The sequence below is a fragment of the Nematostella vectensis genome, chromosome 10 (assembly GCF_932526225.1).
Source record: "Nematostella vectensis chromosome 10, jaNemVect1.1, whole genome shotgun sequence".
Lineage (NCBI taxonomy): Eukaryota > Metazoa > Cnidaria > Anthozoa > Actiniaria > Edwardsiidae > Nematostella > Nematostella vectensis.
The window spans coordinates 1,688,508-1,713,937 of NC_064043.1; the positions used below are offsets into that span (position 1 = coordinate 1,688,508).

Genomic DNA, 25,430 nt, shown 5'->3' on the forward strand with positions numbered 1-25,430 from the left:
TCCAGGTTTGTAGTTGTCTATTCAAGCACCTTGTCCAGGTTTGTAGTTGTCTATTCAAGCACCTTGTCCAGGTTTGTAGTTGTCTATTCAAGCACCTTGTCCAGGTTTGTAGTTGTCTATACAAGCACCTTGTCCAGGTTTGTAGTTGTCTATTCAAGCACCTTGTCCAGGTTTGTAGTTGTCTATACAAGCACCTTGTCCAGGTTTGTAGTTGTCTATTCAAGCACCTTGTCCAGGTTTGTAGTTGTCTATTCAAGCACCTTGTCCAAGCTAAAGCCCTTGAAACGTGGTTGCTTAAGGCACGGAGTATTCCCATAGGAATTTTAACACAGTAATTTAAAAGACTTCAGTATTTAGTTGCTTCTCTAGTTTTATTTAATCTTCAAGTTATGGAGGTAGAGAATGAATAATCATATCGAACGTTCGAGTTTTCGGGGCAAAAATACAGTAAATGAAAGGTTCGAGATAGCAGGAGTAGAAGTTTAACGCATGTCCAGAATAAATCTGTATGATTTACGAGCAGGGGTAAAAATTACCTACAATGAGAGGGAGGCCACATCTGTCTTTCAAAATTATATTTATTTCATAATTAGTATTAGCAAACACAGCAAACTTTAGTAAACAAACACCTGCTTTGTGTTATTGACAGGGGAACAACTACAACTAAGGCAGCGATCGTATTCTAGTGAATCACTGTGGCAGTGCCCGGTCTACGATTGTTAGGCTCAGAGACACAATGGGACACGTAATAGTTGTGTTCACATTGAACTTTTTAAAAGACCCACAGGATGGCAATGATTGTTATTCATATAGCGATTTTTCTTACAAATCTACAGGGGCAATGGTTTCTGTAGACCACAGGCAACACAACAATTCCGCCACTAGGAGGGGGACGGATTCCTTTGTCATTCGCCCGATACATTGACAAACTCGAGTATCAAGTGCTTTCATTCTATGGCCACAAAAACGACTTTTGGGATGAAGAAGTATTATTAACCCCAGCTCTACCACAAGCGCAAATCAGAAGGGAACCAGGACCACTGGTACTACAAAGAGAAATGAGGAAGAAGTATTATTAACCCTCAGCTCTACCCACAAGGCTTAGCGTCATCAGAAGGGAGTATGCTCTCGCTGAGGACCTAAGCATTTTTCTTTACCACCCTATAAAATCCACCTACACTATCTCTCATTACCATCCTATAACATCCATCTACACTATCTCTCTTTACCACCCTATAACATCCATCTACACTATCTCTCTTTACCACCCTATAAAATCCACCTACACTATCTCTCATTACCATCCTATAACATCCATCTACACTATCTCTCTTTACCACCCTATAACATCCATCTACACTATCTCTCTTTACCACTCTATAACATCCATCTACACTATCTCTCTTTACCACCCTATAACATCCATCTACACTATCTCTCTTTACCACCCTATAATATCCATCTACACTATCTCTCTTTACCACCCTATAACATCCATCTACACTATCTCTCTTTACCACCCTATAACATCCATCTACACTATCTCTCTTTGCCACCCTAAAACATCCATCTACACTCTCTCTCTTTAGACTCTCAGGAATTCCACTTGCTGTTCACGAACTGGTTATGGCCGTACAAATAGGTCGTGATGAAGGGCGGGAAGTCCCTGGCCAGTACAAGCTCCTCAAGGATCTCCGCCGATATCTTCAGCATTCTGCACTCGTCTGGCGAGCGTGACCTGCTAAGATTGCCAAGAATCGCTTGTATTTGGTCACGCAATAGCGATCGCGTGACCTTACGACCGTCACTCTCCAAGCGGCACTGGTGTCTTATAGCCTGCCAGATCTGAAGGATTGAGGTGACGGTTAGTATGGCACTGGTGTCTTATAGCCTGCCATATCTGAAGGATTGAGGTGACGGTTAGTATGGGATAGGAACCCAGGGGTGTGGCCAGGATAGCCTCCGGGGGAGGGGGGAGGGGAAGGTTGTATAATGGCAACAGTTGGTTGATGTCAAGACATGTTACAGTGGAATCAGCTAATAGAAGGGGCAAGGATTATACGATTCTAAGTTGGCGAGAGTGACGGTAGAAGGTGGTCGTGGTTGATAGTACGGTACCAAGTGTCACCACCGTCACCAAGGATAAACAAAGTGTTTTCCACACCTGAGATCTGGATATTTCAGCAGTAGCTGAATCCTCTACGGCACCATTCAGAACAAGAGAGCCTTCTCCTGCACAAGGAAATTAACAGTTGTCCATCAAATTATCTTTACGTTCAACATAACAATATGACCTGATTTACCTCTTACCCAAGCTTGTATGACCTGATTTAAATCTTAGGCAAGCTGGTATGACCTGATTTACCTCTTAGCCAAGTTTGTATGACCTGATTTACATCTTAGCCAAGCTGGTGTACTATGATTTACCTCTTAGCCAAGCTGATATGAACAGGAGAACGACAGTAATGTTGTTTTGTAAGCCTTCCAATGTAAACCCTCCCTGAAAAGGTAACACAAAACAACAAAATTATAGATTTAAACTTGGGAGGGCTATGTTACGAACAAAATACATAACAGGTTGGCGGTTACACCCAAAAAAGTTGATACCATGCGGACCAAGCGCAATGCATGCTGGTAACGTACCTGCGGGAGAGTTAGGAGATCTCTGGGAGTCACATGCACGTTGCCCCTGGTAACGTGTAGCTGGTTGACAGAGCTCGTGCTACTTTTCCACATCTAACAATGAAAATGTAGAATGTACAACTTTGGGCTTCTAAATCTATTCAAAAATATATTCTTATGCACTCTTGCAATGTTGATGAACCAATGGTGATTCCTATGCTAAACAAAGAAACTTCGTACGTATGGATGTATTTCTTTCGTTGAGAACTGACAACAAGCACAGAGAGCAATGATGGAAAGCAGCTAAAAAAAGTTAATACAAACTTGAAACATTGACAGACAGGTTGAAGAATGGACAGACAGACTGACGAAAAGGTAAACAGACACACAAACAGGTAGACAGACGAACAAACAGACAGACATACATACAGACATAAAACAGACGGATAAATGGACATATTAATCAACAGACAGATGGACCAACTGCAAGTTCACCTACTTTACCTCCAAAAGCGGTGGAATCAGGTCTGGGTCAAACACAAGGAATCCATCGGCCCCAGCTTGAATTTCTTTCTGCTTTGCTCTATATCAGAGTGGGCATGAGTGAGAATGGGAAAGAGGTTGGAGAGTGGATAGGAGAACTCACATACTAGTACTCCAGCATTACATATCACATGCAGTCACACCTGATTACCTACACACATTGCCAATGATTTTCTGTCGTTGTGTGACATCATGTGGTAACACAACAGGTACCATACCACCAGTAGCATGACAGCCGTGTGCATGACAAGTCTGAATAAATCACAAATACATAAAAACATTCTTGAGAAACTATTACAAATTTTCAATTAAAAAGGTCATTAGTGAATTGGATTAATTTGATTGAAATTGATTTTAATGTTGAAGCAGTTGCTGGCTGTGCTCCCCCACCAATCCCGCCCACCCCTCCTACAAAAGCAATATTTGATAATAGGGGGTTTCATGAACCCCTTACCCACCCCCTCTGGGTACATGAGAGAACCCCTGACCACCCCCTCTGGGTACATGAGAGAACCCCTGACCACCCCCTCTGGGTACATGAGAGAGCCCCTTAAGCACCCCCTCTGGGTACATGAGAGAACCCCTTAACCACCCCCTCTGGGTACATGAGAGAATCCCTTAACCACCCCCTCTGGGTACATGAGAGAACCCCTGACCACCCCCTTTGGGTACATGAGAAAATCCCTTAACCACCCCCTCTGGGTACATGAGAGAACCCCTTAACCACCCCCTCTGGGTACATGAGAGAACCCCTTAACCACCCCCTCTGGGTACATGAGAGAATCCCTTAACCACCCCCTCTGGGTACATGAGAGAACCCATGACCACCCTCTCTGGGTACATGAGAATGGATATCTCTCACCTTGATAACGAGATCCATGTAACTTTTTAAATAATTCTTCTCCATGGAAACATACTTCTTGCGATCAGGAAGAATGAAATCCTTACGGTGGCCTGTTATTGGAATAAACAAAATAATGTTTTATAACAGTCCTTATGGAACAAAGCCTGAGTTCTTTTTGGTTCTCAGGCTTTTTGGCAAGCATTTAAACCACATTTCTTTTTTTTTATTTTGCATGAAAATTAACACAATAAGACAACTTTTGCATACAAAAATAAAGAATAAACATTTTTAAAGTACAGGGATTAGCCACTAAAATGAGAAATAATAGTGTTGGGTGGTCTGTTACCTCAAGGTAGTTGGAGATGTCATTTACCAAAGAGCACAAACATTGCTGGTGAAGTCTTGTTTGGATGACTAACAGACAAGGGACATGCCGGAATATTCCTTTGTCTTGTGGTCAGGCAAGCAAGACTGATGTTGGTGCTGTTTGCATGTGGCTTACTTGCCAAAGAATGCCATGTAGTCTCACCTGAACCCATTTATTAATTGTTATTTGTAGATGTCATTTACCAAAGTTACTGACGAAGGAAGCGGAGTAGTCCCACATGCCGCAGTTCAAGCCCATGCAGTGATCTCGCATTTCAAACAAGATATCCTCTAGCTCAAAAGACGCTAAAATACTTTCAATAAGAACACATGCGCGGATAGAGCCTTGAGGAAGTCCAAGCTGAAAAACGAGAAATTCACATATTAGCAGTAATTTTTTTGTTAATAAACATTTGTTGTTGTAAAAGTACTCACTGGAAACAAAACAATTTGTTAACACTCCTAATGTACATGAAGCGTAATAAAGTTTTTTAATTGAACTACATGTTACACATTCAAGAAACATCTAGCTGTTGGCAGTTATAAGTCTTTAGTAAAAAAACAACATTGGAGAAAGTAATAAAAAAACATTTAATTGTTATAAAGGGTGTCTGAATAAGGGTTGGTCAATGGAGGTTCACCTTTTGCTGTGTCCAGTTGAAAATACTGTTCCACAGACGAACCTCACGGTAGCCTTCAATCTGATAACAGATAATGAGGATAAAAAAGCATAAGTTGAACCTATATCTTCACCTCAAACACTTCAATATGTATTTCCTTAAACCTTTGAGTGCAACCTCACTCCCAATTAGTCTTTATTGAGAATAGTGGTAAGCCTGTGGACAGACTATAGATTTTACCTTTGGTAAATAGAAAAAGGGCCCATCTCCGCTGTCCAGCATTTGAAGGCCACTGTGGAACATGTGCAGGCCGAAATCACAGAGTGCTCCAGGAATAAGCTTTCCTCCAACCTATAGGCAAACATACTGGTTATCATAACACAACCTATAGGCAAACATACTGGTTATCATAACACAGCCTATAGGCAAACATACTGGTTATCATAACACAACCTATAGGAAAACATACTGGTTATCATAACACAGCCTATAGGCAAACATACTGGTTATCATAACACAGCCTATAGGCAAACATACTGGTTATCATAACACAACCTATAGGCAAACATACTGGTTATCATAACACAACCTATAGGCAAACATACTGGTTATCATAACACAACCTATAGGCAAACATACTGGTTATCATAACACAGCCTATAGGCAAACATACTGGTTATCATAACACAACCTATAGGAAAACATACTGGTTATCATAACACAGCCTAAAGGCAAACATACTGGTTATCATAACACAACCTATAGGCAAACATACTGGTTATCATAACACAGCCTATAGGCAAACATACTGGTTATCATAACACAACCTATAGGCAAACATATTGGTTATCATAACACAGCCTAAAGGCAAACATATTGGTTATCATAACACAACCTATAGGCAAACATACTGGTTATCATAACACAGCCTATAGGCAAACATACTGGTTATCATAACACAACCTATAGGCAAACATATTGGTTATCATAACACAGCCTATAGGCAAACATATTGGTTATCATAACACAACCTATAGGCAAACATACTGGTTATCATAACACAACCTATAGGCAAACATATTGGTTATCATAACACAACCTATAGGCAACATATATTGGTTATCAGGACACAACTGAGACATCATGGAACATACAACAAGAGAATCACCAGAAAGGAGCTTATTAGCCTGCGTGCAACCGGTAAACATAAGCTTAACCACAGTTAATTTCGATTGGATCAGATACCGGATGCATGCAGGCTAGGAGCTTATTTGATCATCTGAGATTTAACATACATCTTCACCAAACAAGACAGAAATTCAACATGTTCTTACCATAATATTCTGTTCCAGCATGTTCCACGCACGTGGTCGCAATATAACAAGGGGCGCTGAGTTCATCTTTGGGACGCCTAATGGATATGAAATGATGAAGGGAAGCAAGGCAAAACAAGGATATAAAATACACCTATTTCAACAAAGGTTGTCAGTGCAAAAGGCAAATGGCGATTGGCAAATGGCAGTTCTACGGCCGAAAGTAACCATGCATCTCGAAGAATATGGATAAATCAAAACAATTATCCATTAAAGAGTTTCTGAAATCAAATCAGTTTTAGTTTCACCGTCTAGCCTAACATTCCATCGACCTTTTACCGAAAACCCCACAACTTTATCAAAAATTAGCAATTGTTGGCGTCTAATCTAGTAGATACGACTTTTTCTATATTTTTGGCTTGCTTGAAAGGACTGGGGAGAGCCCGAGATTTGACCTTTCGACCACGGATGTGACGCAAGTTGTTTTACAATAACAATGCGAACTACAAAGAATCTCTTGGCACATTTCGATAGAAAGCGCACAAGAACGAAATAATGTCGGATAGTGAAAGTTTAAGTGACAGTGCCGAGTACTCAGCTGACAGAAGTCCGCCATCAAGCATTAGTGAGTCTGGCGAAGGACATTTATCGGAAGTTAGCGATGGTAGTACCGAGGAGTATAGTAACGCTTCGCTCCCTACGAAGACGAACCCCTTGCGCGTCCCGGCACAATAAAGGGCGAAGAAGAAATTGTGGATTTAGACGGCCTTACACCACAGCATCTAGCGGAGAGAGAGGACGGGATCATTGAACTAGAGCAATGGTGAGATATCTACAGCACCTGAACTTGCGCGTGTGTTTATATTTTGTTGCTAACAATCTGAAATCGAACGGATGATTTTCAGGTGCAAGTGCAAGGGATGCAGAACTGAACGACTTGAGCATCGTTGCTGCAGAGAGATAAAAAACATTGAAGCCAAGTTGGTGTAGGATGGGTCTATCGATCGGATAAAGTGCATCTGTAAGCACAAAGATTTCACATCTATGACGAACGTGGCTGTCCTAAAAAATGTTGCGCCTCTGTTGAAGGGCAAAAGGAACAATCCTACCGTCGCAGACCTGGCGCTTCGGAGAATGAGTAAGTATTTTCAGAAATGGCGAAGCATCTGAGTAGTGTTGTTTATCTTTATTCGATCTTCGCGCAAATTGAAAGAGTGCGCGTGCAAACAAGTGATGTTAGTATTCTACTATTACTCACAAAAGACTTGCGCACTCTTGCAAACAACCCCAAATGATTTCGCGTATTGAGATAAGAATTTTCCGTGCAAGGTAATTTATCCATTCTCTTGGAGTATCTATTAGATAATCTACATGGTCTAAACTTTTGTCATTTGCCCGTTGCTGATGCTATGTGTATGTGTTAATCTAAGGGAGTTCCGTGTAAGCAAAATGTAATATTTTCAATGGTATTAAAATGACTGCACATTAACAATATTTACAATGTCCGTTTTCAGTTTCCGTAGCGTATAGATGGATTGTTCGGTGGTTTTTTGGTTACATGGGTTGGGACAACACCCGTCCTCCACCGGCCTGTGTCTAAAAAAACATTAGATCCAGATTCAACACAAAGCACCAACAAGCAAGAGGCTTTAGGAGCTCCTAGATCAGTCTCACCTATTTATTGTTTTCAAGACTGTGTAGATTTTTCGTGTATTTTTGAATGTTATGAGGAACTGGAAGGACAAGAAGTAGAATATAAATACTGTAAGGCCTGGGTATTACTGTAATTTGGTTAAAATATGTGCCAGCTTTACTTGTGTATTGTAATTCATACATGATTTATTGAAGAAATTTGTTATAAAACTTTAAATACATACAGTAGATTTTCATTACCAAAGTTATAAAAAAAGAGTCCATTATGAACTATTCTACTGCATTATTTTTGCATGAATCGAAATTTTGCAGCCCTGCCACGCAGTACTTGGCGCCAAGTTTCTTTCGCTTGGCGCTCGGCTCTCTGTGATTCCGCCATCTTGAAACATGTGCGATGTAAAACATCTGACGTCACAGTATCAAGTCACGGTCTGGTGACTCTGGCCGCGTAAAAGCATGCCAAGCCATTTTGAGGTCGATAGGGTACCGACTTCTAAAAACGATAACTCTTCGAATATTTAACGGATTTCTTTTATTTTTTCGACAAAGATAGATAAGATATTTTGAATTGGACACGGTGATTCATGTTTCATTTCAGAAGCTCTTTAAAGGTTACCAATGCTTGGTTCTGACATTGCTGGACTTTATTTAACACCTTTAATTTTATGAATAATTAGTACCCATAAGCCATTTACCATTTGCACTGACAACCTTTTGTGACATAGGTGTATGCTACATGTGTTTACCTGACATTTGGCCATGAACAAACTGGTACACATTGTAGAGAGCTTGAAGCTGGTTCTTCCAAGTTGGACAGTTACCATCATCAAGGTCAGCCTAGATACAGTAACATGGCAATGATATACTGGCATCTATTGAGTAACCATTATTATAAATACAGTAACATGGCAATGATATACTGGCATCTATTAAGTAACCATTATTATAAATTATCATTACTGTACAATACTGATGAAGAGCACGCATATCTCTCCCTCTCCTCTGCCAGTCAAAAAATGACTATGATTTATTTCACTGAAAAATAAAAGCCTTTCTATTCTATGCCTGAGATTTTGAAAATATGAACTGAACTTTTGAAGCATTATATTTTGAAATGTGCTTTTAAGTTTCAAGCCCTGTGAGGGATGATCCATAAAAGGACATAAGTATTATATTTGACCTCACTATACTTTTATATAGCCCTGATCGACACACAGAATCTAAATACGGATACATACCTGTATACCAGAAGCAGAGGTATTCAGGGCTCTCTTGAAAAGGAGTGTATTAGAAGGTGTAATGTCTCCAAGGTCCACACGCCTATCTTGGAGTCTTGCAGGGAGATCTTTCACTTGCCATTTATTTCTACTCTCTTTGATCTGAAAGTCTGGTAGGCACTGTTCAAATTGTACTTTATTTAGGCGACGTTGTCTCTGTAGCTACAAGGGGTAAAAAATATAAAATATATCATGCTTGTATCTTTTTCCAAACTGGAAAAGGAAAGACTGTCGATTAAATAACATTGATTTTGATTAGATTTTCCTTCGCAATAAAAGTATTTTTTGTTAAACTTGAAATAATTTAGAATAAGTATTTCTCTATATATAGGCTGAACAACTTCTTAGCTAACCTCATCAACCTGCTCATCAAAGTGATTGACAAGCTGCACTAGAAATGCGACTGACTGAGGTGTAAGAAGTGTGTGAAATGCCGCCTCGCTGCCAGCTGGAGGTGGGCAGATCTCAACATCACTCACTCCTTGCTGAAAACAAAAAAACAAAAAAGTGAAAATACAAATTCTCTTCAGCATTTTGTGTAGATGTCTGTAGTGTCTGTCTATTAAAATGGAAGGAAGGCATAATTGGCATTACTCTCAAAAGTAACCATGATGACTGATAATAACAAAGAAATGTGTTTTATTAACTAAGAAATTAACTAAGGGATGTCTAATTTATTGAAACTATAACCACGTGACGTGTGTATCCCTGTTTTTACTTCTACGACAAAATAAGAACAATATATTATATATAGTACATTTAATACTATCCATATTAATTTGACGCTATGTTTACCATTACATATGAAATAATTAAAAGCGCCCAATGCCATCTCCAAGAAGCAATCCTGACCCACACACACACTGGGGTATTTCCCCGGCGTAATTAATCGATGAAAATCGATCATGGGTTTCATCGATTAATTACGCCGGGGTATTTCTTAGCTTACGTGGCCTTAAACAATGTGTATTTATGCAATTTATTTGTTGTACCTCTAAATAATCAGGATTATCTAGCTCACCGATTGCAAGGCTTGCATTAGACTTGCTTGTATCTGCAATCCATTGGCCGTAGGCTGAGCTTGCACGACAAGATGATCAGAAAATCTGAGAAGTCGCATTCGGCTGGACGCCATGTTTGTTCACGAGTGTGCGCAAGGCCTGGTAATAAATCCACAGGTAGTCCAATCCTTAGCACATTCTCCCAGCGTCATCAGTCTATAGTTTACCAAAGTCAGTGATTAGACTCCTTGAATAATTTGAGAATTTACTACGAAATGACATAATTCTGTCACAGGATATAAAGTTGTCTATGACAATCTTTTTGGCTGGGAATAAAATGTGAGAAATGAGATTTAATTTCTTTAAGTGACAATGTAGCTCGCTAAACGTAACTTTTTCTGTTATATGCCGCTACTATAGTGGTCCTGGGCGTGTGCCACGGCTGAACTTTTGACGGTACTTTTTATCTCCGGATACTTTTTCGCGGATTAGCAGGCGCGTCCGATCATCAAGAATTGGTTCTGTACATGAAAATACAAAAATAAGACACTATATACGTACCTGCGCACCCCCTCAGTAAAATAGAGAGAAAGTGGACTGGATGAAGGCCTGAGTAAACATACAAGCGTGTCTGTTAATCGTTTGACAAACATAGCCTTACCGCGATTTTCAATATGATGCGAACTCTTGTCAATAATTTCTAACTGATCAACAGCTTTCAGGCTTCCGTCATTCAAACAAACGAAATTACATTTGATAGTTTTGATTGGCCAGCGCCTTGCGAGGGGGTAGAGATTTTGGGGACCATTTGGCCAATGGAAACGCTTCCATGATTTAGGATGATGGGAGCCAGAAGGTGATAAGCTGTTTAAAATTGTCGGCGACAGTACGCAGAAAATTGAAAACGGCACTGAACACGTCCCTGAAACACACAAGGCCCCACCGACATGCACTACCGCCCGACTGACTCGCCTTTGGACTAAGGATGTCTGAGAATGAGCGACTGAGAAAGGCACATAAAAAAGCACTTTAAAGCACAGGAGATGGAAATTATGTTTATATCTAGGCATATCGCATAAGAGAGAGCGTAATATAATGGAAAGTGCGTAGGAGGCTCATTAGAGTGTTATCCCTGCTTGTGGTCAATCTAAGGAGAAGAATCTCATGAATTCATGCCAACATCAGCCAATTGACCTACCCAGCGGGAGAAGCTTCATCGAAACAACAGCTCTACAGGGGGGCAGAATCTCATTCATACGCACCGAGTTTATAACTGTTTCCTTGGGTGAAGTTAGCTTACGCTCTGTGTTTTGTTCGCTGTGTGGGCTCGTGTAATTAAACTAATCTTTAATAAGGACTGTTGTACTTTAGAGTAAATTTTAATATAAGTGCTTGTTTGTGGGCATGTATTGTTATGGAGACGAACGATAACACGTAGTGACTATAAATAACTGAACAAATAGGATAGAAGAATTTTTCACGATGAGAAAACATAAAACCATCGATTGTTGAACTTTTATTTCACAAGGCGATTTAAAAAGTCACTACAAGCTGTAAAACTCGAGGTAAATATTGAAAGAATTATAGCATCCGCCCTTGTCTATTTCCCCTTCATATTTTTGCAGCTTTGGAATAATATGGGCCCTGTATTCATTTATCATGTTACCATAAAAAGACCATTTGGATAAAAAAAAGAGTATAAAAGGACATTATAGCATAAGTCTGTTTCAGGCGTCATCGAGAGAGATCACATAAAGCGTTTCAGTTAGCTATATTATTGTTATATTTTAGATTTTATGCTCTTTTGTATATATCATTTCTTTTCTTATCGGATACGCAGATAGTATCGCCCGAGGTCGGAGTCACGCAAAAACGCTCGGGCTGCTGCAAAGGACACTAATACGCAGATTGATCCAATAACTTGGTATAGCCAACTAAATGTTTAAATAGAATCTCATTAATCGCGTGACAAGTAATATTTTCAAGCCTCTTTATTAGTAGCAAATATATACTGTGTTCATGTTTTGTGTTTTCAATGTCTGTTTCGATTTATACCTTTTGCCGCAATATGTTCAACCTCTTAGTCATTTGATACAAATTGTATTCTGCGTGCGTATTTTGCCTTTTTCGCTTTGTTGCACATCCTACACTAAGATTAGCTAATAAGAGACCAGCCATTTGATATCTTACTGGGAAGTAACAGGGTTTTTTTCCTGCTTTCTTTATATATATATTTTTTCTCGACCAGTTACTTTTTTTTCTGGAAAGTGCCTTTAAGTCAACGTGATTACTTTTTGTTGCTTTTTTTATAAAGCTTACATCTTGTTCGAATATCTTTTATTGTATTCGTGCTGACCCCACAGATATCAAATGGTCGGTCCCTAACAGAATCAACGCTCCAAATTAAAAAAAAAAGGTATCCGAAATAGAAAGGAAATTAAGTCTTATGGAAAGCCACCACACATAGGATGCTATGACAACTAACAGCCGTGCTGGAAATGCAATATGGATTCCAATTGATATCTTTTTAGAAAACAGGTTTTAGAAATTCTACTATTAGGGTTATCGAATACTGAACATTTCATTTGTAATCATTTATTACACCCTAACAATTCACCCTTTACCGATAGGTACGAGCGGCACATTTCGTGATGTTGAACGCAAACTTTTAAGGGCTTCTTTAAATTTCGCTATGTTTATATTTCATTGTCTCATAACAAAAAGAATGACCAATTGAGATCGGACCGACAAGTTCGCAACAAGAGGCGTGAAGCGTCTAGCTGAGGATGAAAGCCGGCGCCATTGCAAAATCCCCATCTGTTCTCATTCTCAAAACGCGCTTGAATGGGAGATTATGCTCTCGCCTTACTGTCTAACGCTATCACACGACGCCTATTATTATTTGAGTACTTATTACGTGTCCTATATCTATGGTCAAGAGGCCATAAAACGCACTAACAAGAGGAAAAGAAAGCCAATGGCCCTGGTGGGTTAAGGTAAGTACTCCCAAGTGCTCGCCTCCGTCACGGCTGGTAACTTACGTTGGCTTATCAAATATAACTTCAAACTGTGTAGATCACGCCTGCGATGATAATTATTTGTTTGTATTTGAATAGCCAAAATATAATTCATTGTAATAAATATAGATTCAGACGCGTCGTTATTTCGTGAGCGCGATCTACGGCGAGGGACAGTACTGCCCGTTTTCCCGCCATGATAGCAGAACTACTTGTGATTGCCGTGGCCTTACTAGGGATGACCTTCCCTTGTGAAGCAAGGCCGGCGTCGAGGATCATCACAATTAGCCATCAACACAGAGAAGACAGGCTTGTTGGCCAGCAACACAAAGAAAAAAGGCTTGCTAAAAGGGTTAGTAAATACAAACACTTCACAATCCACATAAGAAAATCATGCCTGGAATAACGTGAATAAAAAACATAATTAAATAAGGATTAATCATGGATTTTATCTTATTAGATGTAATATAATATTATTTGTAATAAAATTACAAGTTTATAAGAGACAAGATCACAAGATTATAAGTGTTATGAAATTATTATCCAATTTTATTTTTGAAAATTCATCTAAACATTCTTATAATAGAGCTTATTCTAATCAGATAAAATAAATTCCGGTTCAACATTCTTATAATAGAAGAAAGAAGACGCTCAGTATAACACAGGCAACCCGAAAGCGTCAAACTCAAGTCGAGCCTATAGCGCGCGACTAAAAAGAGGGTTTTTTCTAATTAAAAAAAAACATCGAAAACACGTAAGTTGTTTACTATTAATTTTCATTTGGGCGACACACCCAAAAAGCAAATTTCAAGGGCAGCTGAACTTGCCAACGTGAGGCGCGCAAAATTAAAATAGACCGGAAACATGGAAACGTTCCTTTGGGAAAAAAGGTAAATATAAAAAAAAATAATTACAAATAAAATAATACAAGGTATGAAAACTGTGAGAAGTTGTTTTATATTACTTCATTTCCTTTTTTGTGTTGCATTGTATTTGCACCCGGATTATATCCATACTGTATAGTATGTGTTGACCATAGAAATTCAGCCGAAGTCTGTAACGATTACTATAAAAGAACATAAAATACTCACACCTCTCGTCAACCCTAATGATGTACAATCTTAAGAATGGTAAATACCAGCAATTATCAGAAACGTCGTTATATACCAGCAATTATCAGTAACGTTATTATATACCAGCAATTATCAGAAACGTCATTATATACCAGCAATTATCAGAAACATTCTTAAGAATGGTAAATACCAGCAATTATCAGAAACGTCGTTATATACCAGCAATTATCAGTAACGTCATTATATACCAGCAATTATCAGAAACGTCATTATATACCAGCAATTATCAGAAACGTCATTATATACCAGCAATTATCAGAAACGTCATTATATACCAGCAATTATCAGAAACGTCATTATTTACCACCAATTATCAGAAACGTCATTATATACCAGCAATTATCAGAAACGTCATTATATACCACCAATTATCAGAAACGTCATTATATATCAGCAATTATCAGAAACGTCACTATATACCAGCAATTATCAGAAACGTCATTATATACCAGCAATTATCAGAAACGTCATTATATACCAGCAATTATCAGAAACGTCACTATATACCAGCAATTATCAGAAACGTCATTATTTACCACCAATTATTAGAATGGTCATTATATACCAGCAATTATTAGAATGGTCATTATATACCAGCAATTATAAGAAAAATCATTATATACCAGCAATTACTAGAAAGGTCACTACAAGCTGGGAATAAAATAAACAAAGCTCAAACTTTAAGTTTTTATCATTTCTTTTATTTGTTCACAACACAATGGAGCTGGTTAGAATCCTAAATTTCCCCATTTGAATGAAAAACACTTTGGTCGGCTGCCATTAGCGCCTCTGCCTACAGTTTTCGCAGAGACGTGAATATGAATGTTATCCAGCTGTTCCTATAATAAGGCAGCAGGATGTTTGGCTGTTGATCATGATGAGTTCATTTCACTAGTTTTGTTACCCCTCGCTTCATCTCCTAATACAATACTTTTTATGCAAAATTGACATCGTGCGAGAGAATACCACTTTTTTTTTAGCGGCTGAAAATTAAATTTTGCTGTTCACGATGGTACACACAGCACACAGGCCCAAAACGCTCATGACGACTCACGTTACGCATGACGACTCAAGTTACTCATGACGACTCACGCTACTCATGACTGGACTCAAGTTACTCATGACGACTCAAGTTACTCATGACGACTCAAGCTACTCATGACGACTCAAGTTACTCGTGACGACTCACGTTACTCATGACGACTCAAGTTACTCATGACGGTTCACGCTACTCATGACGACTCAAGTTACTCATGACGACTCAAGTTACTCATAACAACTCAAGCTGCCCATGACGACTCACGTGGTGGTGGTGGTGGTGGTGGTGGTGGTGGGGGGGGTTGCGCCCCTTCTAGCGCCAACACTAAACTCTTAAACGTGCATGATTGTAAATGATCTAATAAACACGCCCGGGGCGTTTATTAAATTTCGATGGTCCGAGGGGGGTCGTTCAATAGATAGGAGGCGTTTATTATAGGGGCATTCTTTACAAACTATGAAAATATAACAAACCCAACTGCACTTTAATCCCCAACTGCATTTTAATTAGGATCACGTTAAATTAGATCACGTTAAATTAGAGCCTGCGTGGCAAGCATTTCTTTACATTGAGCAAGTCTTACCCAGTAGAAGCCGAGCTCAGATCAAGAAAGAAGGCACAGTTGACTTTAATTTATATTACCGGAATTCTTATGTAATTTGTTTTTAAGCTGGAAAGGAGGGTAGGGGGGGCTTGGCGTTCAATACAAACCTTCAAGTCTAGGGGGGCGTTCATAAGATAGGAAGTTAGGAGGTGTTTATTAGATCATTTACGGCACACTCTCGCTCCTACTGTGATTCTTTGATGCGTGTTTGCTCTGTCCACAGGATTCCCGCGTTGTTTTTAAAATCGGTGTTCGTGAGAAAGGGCGCCATTACTCAGAGCTGGTGGAGATCAACAAAGCGCGTCAGACGGAGTTCGTCCATGTCCCTGCACACCTCGGCCTCGACGAGGCGGAATACCTCCACGACTTCGTCAAGGTAGATGATGACGAGACAAATAGATATACAACAACGTCATACACAGCATCCGGCACTAACCTACATGCGCCAGGCTAGTGCAAACGGCGCCAGCATCGTACGGCATTGTGGGCACTTCCCTTCCTTGTTCCCAGGGAACTTACTTACTCTTCTAATTTTTAGCATGGCGTCTACATGATGAACACGCCATTTCACATAATAATCTGAAAGAAAAACAGCTTTTGTACATTACTGGGCCAATCAGATATTAGTACTGGTGCAGTTTACATATAAGGCTCGGTATGTTGACCACAAAGACAAAGAAAATGGTGACGAAAAGCTACTTCCGCCAAAATGCTTGCGCTGTGATTTCCGTTCTTGTTTTCTAAACAGAATATTACTATGATCAAGCTACCGAGGAAAAAGATGTGCTATCTTTCTAAACTAGAAGTAGACCTTCCGCGACCAGCCGACCTCGAAAAAGACTTCCAACAGGTAGAGCTTACTGCAGAGTCCATCGGTACAGAACATGAGACATTCGCGAACCCCGCCATTAATGTTCAAAGTCCCTCCTCCCCGGGGAGATGAAGGTTCCAGGCGTTACCCGCTCACTACCCCCCTTAGGACTCTTTTCTCTCATGCTTATGCTATAATCATGGTTTATAGCAGGAATTTAGTATGATATGGTCTTTGCATTATTTGGAGTATTTCCTCGAACCTTTCAATTCTCCATTTAGCCAATTTCTCCGAGCGAGGAAGTACTAAAAGAAGTAACGGAATGGAGAATCAGTGGACTCCTGAAGCAGCGGAACATCCTGACTTTAGAGATGAGGCAATTATGTTCCGGGCTACCTGTGTACCGTTTGGCAGAGAGGAATGACGACCACATAAGTGTCCTAGCAACTAGTTCTCAAGGTAATCGACTTACAAAATTTAGCGTGACTTTCATAGCATCATGCGTATCTCGCGGCTGTACACCGAGGTGTGTAACTGACAAAAAAAATAAAGTAATTCAAGAGCAAGAGATACAGAGTTTGAAAGGCTAAATTCTAAACAACAAAATTCCCTCAATTGAAGCTGAAATGCGCCTTGCTTTGCAACGCGCTACCTGTTTTTACTTAGAAAATCCGGCCAAACTACGTTGCGTAATCTGAGCCACTACCCCTTGAGGTGTGAGCAGTCCCCGACGCGATATCCGAAACCTATTATTATTATTAACCTGGCCGACGCGCCCCTGGCCGACGCGCTATCCGAAACCTGGCCGACTAGTTCAGCCGAATAGTAGCTTGACGGAGTTTTCTAAGTAAACATAGATTGCGCGTCGCAAAGCAAGGCGCATTTCAGCTTAAATTGAGGGAATTTCGTTGTTTAGAATTTAGGCTAACAAAGTCTGTTTCTGCTGCCCTTGCAGTTTGTCTTTGACACATTTAGCGTGATCAGGTATAGAAGGTCTTTTTGTGGCTGGGCAGTCGCGGGTTCAGGATACTGCTTTCAAAGAGAGGGTTGAAGAAAAAAACGAGAAAGTGAATCTCTAATAGGGGCTGTTAAAACCACACACTCTCCCCATGACTGCCGAATCTTGACTGACTGTTAGAGATTACGGGTAAAGTAACGCGACGCAAATAGCGTGAATGTTTTAACCGCTTATATATTCTTCCCAGAGTTAGACCGCAGGTCATCATGTGGCTCAAGACTGTGCATGTGGGCTCGCAAGTGCGTCATCCCATGTCCCGGATGTTCGCATAAATGTGACACCGTTCACTTCTACCGAAAGGTCTCATGCTAAACGTTAGCAAACATGACGACTTCACAATGAAAGTGCACAGCACACTTCATTGTTGTATACACAATAGGCGACTTGCTCTAAGAAATCACGTGACTTTTTTGGCGCGCTCTTGCTTTTGGCAGCAAAATAACAACAAAAAACAACTTATACAGCGGAAAGCCTCTGTCATATAGCATATTTTCATTTTTCGTCGCTCTCTGTTTTGGGATTTGCCACAAGTCACGTTACTTCTTAGTAAAAGTAGTTTATTCGTTGAAAAGTTGTGGAACATCTTTGTCGTACCTCTACTAGCTTTGCCGTCAAAAATGTTCGAGTGTCGAGTAAGGACGAGATTACATTATAATGTTAACTATCGCTAAAATAAAAAAGTGAAAGATTTTGTATGCTTTTGCTTTGTGTGTTTAAACGACTCTCCGGCGATATCAGCCAGTCAGCAAGAGCATTTGCCGAGGGAGGTCGTGTAGTCACTGTTCTGTGAGAAGACATAAAACATTTAATAAAAGGACTAAAAGGACACCAAATCCCATTATAAACTGCTTCTCTGTCGCCGTTTTATTTTTGGGACCAACAACAACAACAGCAGCAAAATAACTTTATTTAAGAAATGTATATACAAAATTGTTGAGTCGCCCAACCAACAGTTAGCACTAAGCAGGTACGCCTCTTCCATGATGGTGTTTATTTGTAGATACCAAGTGATGCAATATCTTTTCCATGATGGTCTTTATTTGTAGATACCGAGTGATGCAATATACAAAGTGATGCATGCAAGATGTTAAAAATCCTGATTGAGACGAGTCAAATATAAAAAAAAATATTACATACCGTAATATAAAAGTAAAACAATGGCGTGAGTCTACGTCAGCCATACAGTTGTTTTTGTTTTTATTAAAAAAAAGTCAGTTCAATTAAAAAAAAGACAATAGCGTAATAGCCATATAAAAACATAATTCTTTTATCAGACTCATCGAAAATATCGCAATAGGTTTCTTAAATCATCCGATGGGATAAGTCTGATTCCTAGCGCTTGGGGACACGTGGCTGACAGAGATAAAACCTTTAATGATCAATCGCTGTTTGCACGGGGTAGACTTACTCGCGGTTTTCCTCTATTTCTTTCCGCCAAAAAAGTTGAATGGGTTGACTTTAGACCTACACTCGCAAGTCTCATCCATCGATTGTCCACCAGGGCATTTGATGCTTGGAGGGCAAATACATTTGCATTTCTCTTTGTCCCAGATCTGCTTGAGGATGTCACAGTGCTTGTTATCAAGTGCGCAAACGCAGTCGCATTTCTCTTCAGAATATCTCTGGAAGGTATAAAAACAATACAAACTTACTAAACACTTTTTTCTAACGTACCGTTTGAATTAGTCCCGCAATGCCTCAAATTTCACGTTAAAGGCAAAAGTTGTGTAGTATACTGATATTTCAAATCTAAAGACTGTCGACAATATCAAGCTTAAGTTTATTTAAAAAAATAAAAAGCGAAACAAAGACGATCAAATTGATAAAAATATATAATATTAAAAATAATCAACCTCAATGTCATTTAGAGAAAAGTGATTAGAATCGCTGACTGCGCGACTTAATCCCTAAATCGTTTACCCAATGTTTTTCGCTATGTTTACCCGGTGTTTTTCGCTATGTTTACCCGGTGTTTTTCGCTATGTTTACCCGGTGTTTTTCGCTATATTTACCCGGTGTTTTTGCTATATTTACCCGGTGTTTTTCGCTATGTTTACCCGGTGTTTTTCGCTATGTTTACCCGGTGTTTTTCGCTATGTTTACCCGGTGTCTTTCGCTATGTTTACCCGGTGTCTTTCGCTATGTTTACCCGGTGTCTTTCGCTATGTTTACCCGGTGTCTTTCGCTATGTTTACCCGGTGTTTTTCGCTATGTTTACCCGGTGTTTTTTGCTATGTTTACCCGGTGTTGTTCGCTACGTGTACCCGGTGTTTTTCACTATGTGTACCCGGTTATTTTCGCTATGTGTACCCGGAGTTTTTCGCTGTAGCACAATCAAATGCCCAAATTAAATTAAAAATAGCATTTATATAAAACAAAATTACAGTGGTGTTCTATTCAAGGGTTATAATTTTAGTAACGACAAAACAGGTAACTTTATGTAAAATGATTTGAATGCTTTCGAGAAACAGTAGAGGAAAACGCAAAGATGGTTCACGGCGCAAGAGATTTACAGTTTACGTATTTGAATGCAGATCCACACATCACCAAATTACTACAGGATATTCACTTCACCAATTTACTAAACAGGGTTTTTCGTCTAAATAGACAAACCTCTGCTTGAAAACAAATTACATTATTTGATAATCTCACTCGATCAGCTCGCGGAAAGTGCAGCAAACAATCCCAATAATTTTTTGCTCTCACAGACAAATTTCCTGAAAATTCGGCGCCTGGTCTATCTATTTGATAACTACTACTAATGACATCCGTAACATAAAGGCAGCTTCTATGGCATCCATATTTCCTGCGCCTTTAGTATAACTAGCAGATCTTTGCCTTGAAAATGATACCGATGAGAAATAAACACATGCACTGACCGGCCTTGGCAAGACATTGGAACATGTTGATAAGGGCCAATCAGAACGTGCTTTTTATAATTGTTTTCTAGCCAATCCTAGTGGTCCCAAAATATGGGACCCGAACATGAAAGTTTTACAGAAAGTTTTATTAGTATCAGGCCCTCTTTACGTCGCTTACGGATATATACTTCATAGGGAACGATAATTGGGCCTGGCACTTGTGCTAGCTAGCGAGCGTCATATCAAGGTGGGCACGCTAGCGCGAGTCGCATGGATGTCACGATTTCTTACCGTAAACTCATAGTCGGGTTCCTTGCCGCACTTATAGCCGAGCTTGAAGTAAGTGTAATTGGCCTTGCATTTGCACGAGCACGTTCTCTCGTCATAATACTGCCGAATAGGGTCACAGTGATGAGACTTTATCCGACATGCTTCCTCGCACTCCAAGTCCACCTCAATAGGCACTGGCAGCATAGCATAACTGCTTTCACCTATCGGTCAAATTTGAGTTACATACATTTAGTTAGTCATGCACGAAGTCGTGATTTGCCGGAGAAGGTGGAAGGGATATTGCGCAGTGATAAATATCATGCAGTAAAGTAAAGATTTCGAGATTGTGAATAGTTTGGAGACTGTGAATGGGTAGAGTGAAGACAAAATAGCAATGTCACCAATGGTGATATGACTACTCACTAGTGGTGGGAATCCAATGGACGTGGTAGTTTATTGTGGCTTTGCGCCGGGGTACACACTCCACGTGACCATAAAAAAGGACAGCCCCTGAGCATCGAGGAACTTGGAACACGTAAGGGAAGTACATGCCAATGTGAAGGCGATCTTGCTTGATCTCGAATTTTTGAGGGTGTAACCCGCAGTAAGATTCTTTAACTGGAAGAAAAAAAGTATCAATATGAGCCAACGCGGTAATATACCAAAAAAGCCGAAAGAACTTTATGAAGCTTAAAGAAAATGGTCAAATACAAGGAATAATCCATATCCCCCCTTCACCTGGCATACAACCAATATCCCCCCTCCTTCACATGGCATACAACCCATATCAACCCCCCCCCGTCACCTGGCATACAACCAATATCAACCCCCCTTCACCTGGCATACAACCCATATCAACCCCCCCCACCCCGTCACCTGGCATACAACCCATATCAACCCCCCCCTTCACCTGGCATACAACCAATATCAACCCCCCTTCACCTGGCATACAACCCATACCACCCCCCCCCCCCCCGTCACCTGGCATACAACCCATATAACCCCCCCTTCACCTGGTATACAACTCATATCACCCCCCCCCCCCCTTCACCTGGCATACAACCCATATCACCCCCCCCCGTCACCTGGCATACAACCCACATCAACCCCCCCCTTCACCTGGCATACAACCAATATCCCCCCTCCTTCACCTGGCATACAACCCATATCAACCCCCCCCCCCCCCCCCGTCACCTGGCATACAACCAATATCAACCCCCCCTTCACCTGGCATACAACCAATATCCCCCCTCCTTCTAATGGCATACAGCCCATATCAACCCCCCCCCCATCACCTGGCATACAACCCATATAACCCCCCCTTCACCTGGTATACAACCCCTCTCACCCCCCCCCCCCCTTCACCTGGCATACAACCCATATCAACCCCCCCCCCTTCACCTGGCATACAACCCACATCAACCCCCCCCTTCACCTGGCATACAACCAATATCCCCCCTCCTTCACCTGGCATACAACCCATATCAACCCCCCTTCAGCTGGCATACAACCCATATCAACCCCCCCTTCACCTGGCATACAACCCATATCACCCCCCTTCAGCTGGCATACAACCCATATCAACCCCCCTTCACATGGCATACAACCCATATCAACTCCCCCCCCCCCCGTCACCTGGCATACAACCCATATAACCCCCCCTTCACCTGGTATACAACCCATATCGACCCCCCCCCTTCACCTGGCATACAACCAATATCCCCCCTCCTTCACCTGACATACAACCCATATCAACCCCCCCCCCTTCAGCTGGCATACAACCCATATCAACTTCCCTTCAGCTGGCATACAACCCATATCAACCCCCCTTCAGCTGGCATACAACCCATATCAACCCCCCTTCATCTGGCATACAACCCATATCAACTTCCCTTCAGCTGGCATACAACCCATATCAACTTCCCTTCAGCTGGCATACAACCCATAGCAACCACCCTTCAGCTGGCATACAACCCATATCAACTTCCCTTCAGCTGGCATACAACCCATATCAACTTCCCTTCAGCTGGCATACAACCCATAGCAACCACCCTTCAGCTGGCATACAACCCATATCAACTTCCCTTCAGCTGGCATACAACCCATATCAACTTCCCTTCAGCTGACATACAACCAATAACCCCCCTTCACCTGGCATACAACCCATACCACCCCCCCCCGTCACCTGGCATACAACCCATATAACCCCCCCTTCACCTGGTATACAACTCATATCACCCCCCCCCCCCTTCACAACCAATAACCCCCCTCCTTCAGCTGGCATACAACCCATATAACCCTTACCCTTCACCTGGCATACAACCCATATCAACCCCCCCCTTCACCTGGCATACAACCCATATCAACCCCCCCCCCCCCCCTTCACTTGGCATACAACCCATATTACCCCTCTCCCCACCCTTGACTAATCGGCCCGAATACGTAATAGGTTGTTATACTCACCCATATTCATGCTTTGTATTCCTGATTGTGCCAGGGACCCTCCTATTTTTAGACATTGAAAATGTAGATTATTAACATGAAGCTTGACAGTGTAGTAATGTATCACACAGGACAACAAAATTCTTACTATTCATCGCCTGAATTCTTTGCTGCATTGAGTCAGTCACTCCGAAATGCTTCAAAAGCTCATTGGGAGTCTTCATCTTCGCCAGAACTTCACGAAATTTTTCAGGCATTTCCTAGCAAAAAAAGAAAAAAAAGAAAAGGCTGGATAAGAAAGGGGGGACTAATTTTTATATTTAGGGGGAGAGGCTGGATAAGAAATGGGGGGACGAATTTTTATATTTAGGGGGAGAGGCTGGATAAGAAATGGGGGGATGAATTTTTATATTTAGGGGGAGAGGCTGGATAAGAAATGGGGGGACGAATTTTTATATTTAGGGGGAGAGGCTGGATAAGAAAGGGGGGGACAAATTTTTATATTTAGGGGGAGAGGCTGGATAAGAAAGGGGGGGACGAATTTTTATATTTGGGGGGAAAGGCTGGATAACAAATGGGGGGACGAATTTTTATATTTAGGGGGAGAGGCTGGATAAGAAAGGGGGGACGAATTTTTATATTTAGGGGGAGAGGCTGGATAAGAAAGGGGGACGAATTTTTATATTTAGGGGGAAAGGCTGGATAAGAAAGGGGGGACTAATTATTATATTTAGGGGGAGAGGCTGGATAAGAAAGGGGGGGACAAGTTTTAGACTCATACACGTACAGTGGACGGCGCCTCTGGTGAATAATGGCAAGGGGGGAGGCTACAAAATAATCTTCAGTAAGGGGAGGGGAGGGGAAAGACCTGAAGAAAACATGAAGAAAACATTTCCGCGGAGCGTCAAAAGTAAAATGTAAATTGACACGTCCATGGTATCGTATTTCTTATGACGACGGATTACTTTCAATTTCTAGAACAATTCAAACATAGCCCATTACTTTTCCCCAGAGAGAAAATAAACATAAACTTATGGTAATAGAAAGGTCATTATGCTTCGAACGGTGAAAAGTGCATCCGAATTTAAATGCGGAAAATATTTGCGCTGCATTACCGTATCGAATTGCACGTAGCAATAATGCGCAATCCCATAAAATGCAGATAATGAAGAGCAAAATAAAATGACTAGATAAACTACAGACAAGCTGTAGAATAACTAGGTGGTCTGCGTAGGCGTGGTGGAATCAGGAAAATAAGTAAACATCAGGTTAAATAGGCCTCTGTGAAAACAGAAAAGTTTCGCTGTTGTTTTGAGCGTAATGACGGGGTATGACAAGCAAGAAGTTCAAATCTTTCAATACAATACAATACAGTAAACTTTATTTACCCCTTTCCTTGGCTCTTGCGTTGGAACAGTTGTCGGCTTTGGTGTCGGTTTGTTAACTTGGTGGCCGAAAAAATCCAGCGGATTTATAGCGCGTTTGGGGCGCTCTACTTTAACCAAACGAATCTTCGGTTGTATTTCAGTACAGTGCACGGAGACAAATGCCGTACAAACGGCAAAAAAGACTAAGAACTTCATTATCTGTTGTTAAACAGTGTAGCTCGCTTGTAGATGGTAGACTACGTCCCGTTTTATCAAACCGCCCCTGGGCTCGTGATTTTATAGATCCGCAATCGCGCCCTAGGTTTACGCAGATGTCACGTCATGTCCGGTTTAACCATGACGCATGGCAAAGGTCGTGAATTGTGATAAGCAGATAAGGAAACATCGACAAAATACCTGGCAGAGGAGAACAAAAACCAAGACAATAGCAGGAAACACAAGGCGGAGGTGAGGCAACAATAACAATAGGTTTGTTTGCATTCCTTTAAAATGATTGTATAAACCTGGGCTCATATACAAAAAGAAGCGTGCAAACATTCTTGACATATCCACGATTAAATCATCGGGGCTTTAATGCGAACACGCTCGAAGATCCAGCGCTTTCTTTC

The 25,430-nt window shown here is 40.9% G+C and overlaps 3 protein-coding genes across 8 annotated transcripts; 1 reads left to right on the top strand and 2 right to left on the bottom strand.

The window, feature by feature from the left end:
• Positions 1-560: 560 nt before the first annotated feature.
• LOC5512157 (malate synthase) lies at positions 561-10,913 on the bottom strand. 3 transcript variants are annotated; one of them, XM_048733261.1, is made up of 17 exons: positions 10,260-10,455; positions 9,592-9,723; positions 9,200-9,400; positions 8,708-8,798; positions 6,330-6,406; positions 5,236-5,346; positions 5,017-5,076; positions 4,580-4,736; positions 4,028-4,119; positions 3,317-3,417; positions 3,127-3,205; positions 2,644-2,736; positions 2,428-2,500; positions 2,165-2,232; positions 1,518-1,845; positions 1,283-1,337; positions 561-1,174 (listed from the first exon to the last, which is right to left on the bottom strand). In XM_048733261.1, exons 1-15 carry the CDS (start codon positions 10,371-10,373, stop codon positions 1,594-1,596), a joined length of 1,701 nt encoding a protein of 566 aa, XP_048589218.1. In that variant the 5' UTR covers positions 10,374-10,455; the 3' UTR covers positions 561-1,174; positions 1,283-1,337; positions 1,518-1,593. The 3 variants fall into 3 exon arrangements, with proteins under 3 accessions (XP_048589218.1, XP_048589217.1, XP_048589219.1); XM_048733260.1 differs by having other exon boundaries at positions 1,283-1,845; XM_048733262.1 differs by lacking the exons at positions 561-1,174; positions 1,283-1,337 and adding an exon at positions 10,801-10,913 and having other exon boundaries at positions 1,553-1,900.
• Positions 8,688-18,689, top strand: LOC116618151. 4 transcript variants are annotated; one of them, XM_032381535.2, is made up of 6 exons: positions 11,716-11,804; positions 13,386-13,608; positions 16,256-16,408; positions 16,781-16,882; positions 17,125-17,302; positions 18,049-18,689. In XM_032381535.2, exons 2-6 carry the CDS (start codon positions 13,453-13,455, stop codon positions 18,171-18,173), a joined length of 714 nt encoding a protein of 237 aa, XP_032237426.2. In that variant the 5' UTR covers positions 11,716-11,804; positions 13,386-13,452; the 3' UTR covers positions 18,174-18,689. The 4 variants fall into 4 exon arrangements, with proteins under 4 accessions (XP_032237424.2, XP_032237426.2, XP_032237423.2 ...); XM_032381533.2 differs by lacking the exons at positions 11,716-11,804; positions 18,049-18,689 and adding an exon at positions 8,688-8,792 and having other exon boundaries at positions 17,125-17,603; XM_032381532.2 differs by lacking the exon at positions 18,049-18,689 and having other exon boundaries at positions 11,716-13,235; positions 17,125-17,603.
• Positions 18,690-18,881: 192 nt separating this feature from the next.
• LOC116618150 lies at positions 18,882-25,124 on the bottom strand. Its single transcript, XM_032381530.2, has 6 exons — positions 24,823-25,124; positions 23,583-23,694; positions 23,456-23,497; positions 21,416-21,610; positions 21,014-21,213; positions 18,882-19,483 (listed from the first exon to the last, which is right to left on the bottom strand). The coding sequence occupies exons 1-6, from the start codon at positions 25,015-25,017 to the stop codon at positions 19,283-19,285; spliced, it is 945 nt and encodes a 314-aa protein (XP_032237421.2). The 5' UTR covers positions 25,018-25,124; the 3' UTR covers positions 18,882-19,282.
• Positions 25,125-25,430: the final 306 nt, after the last annotated feature.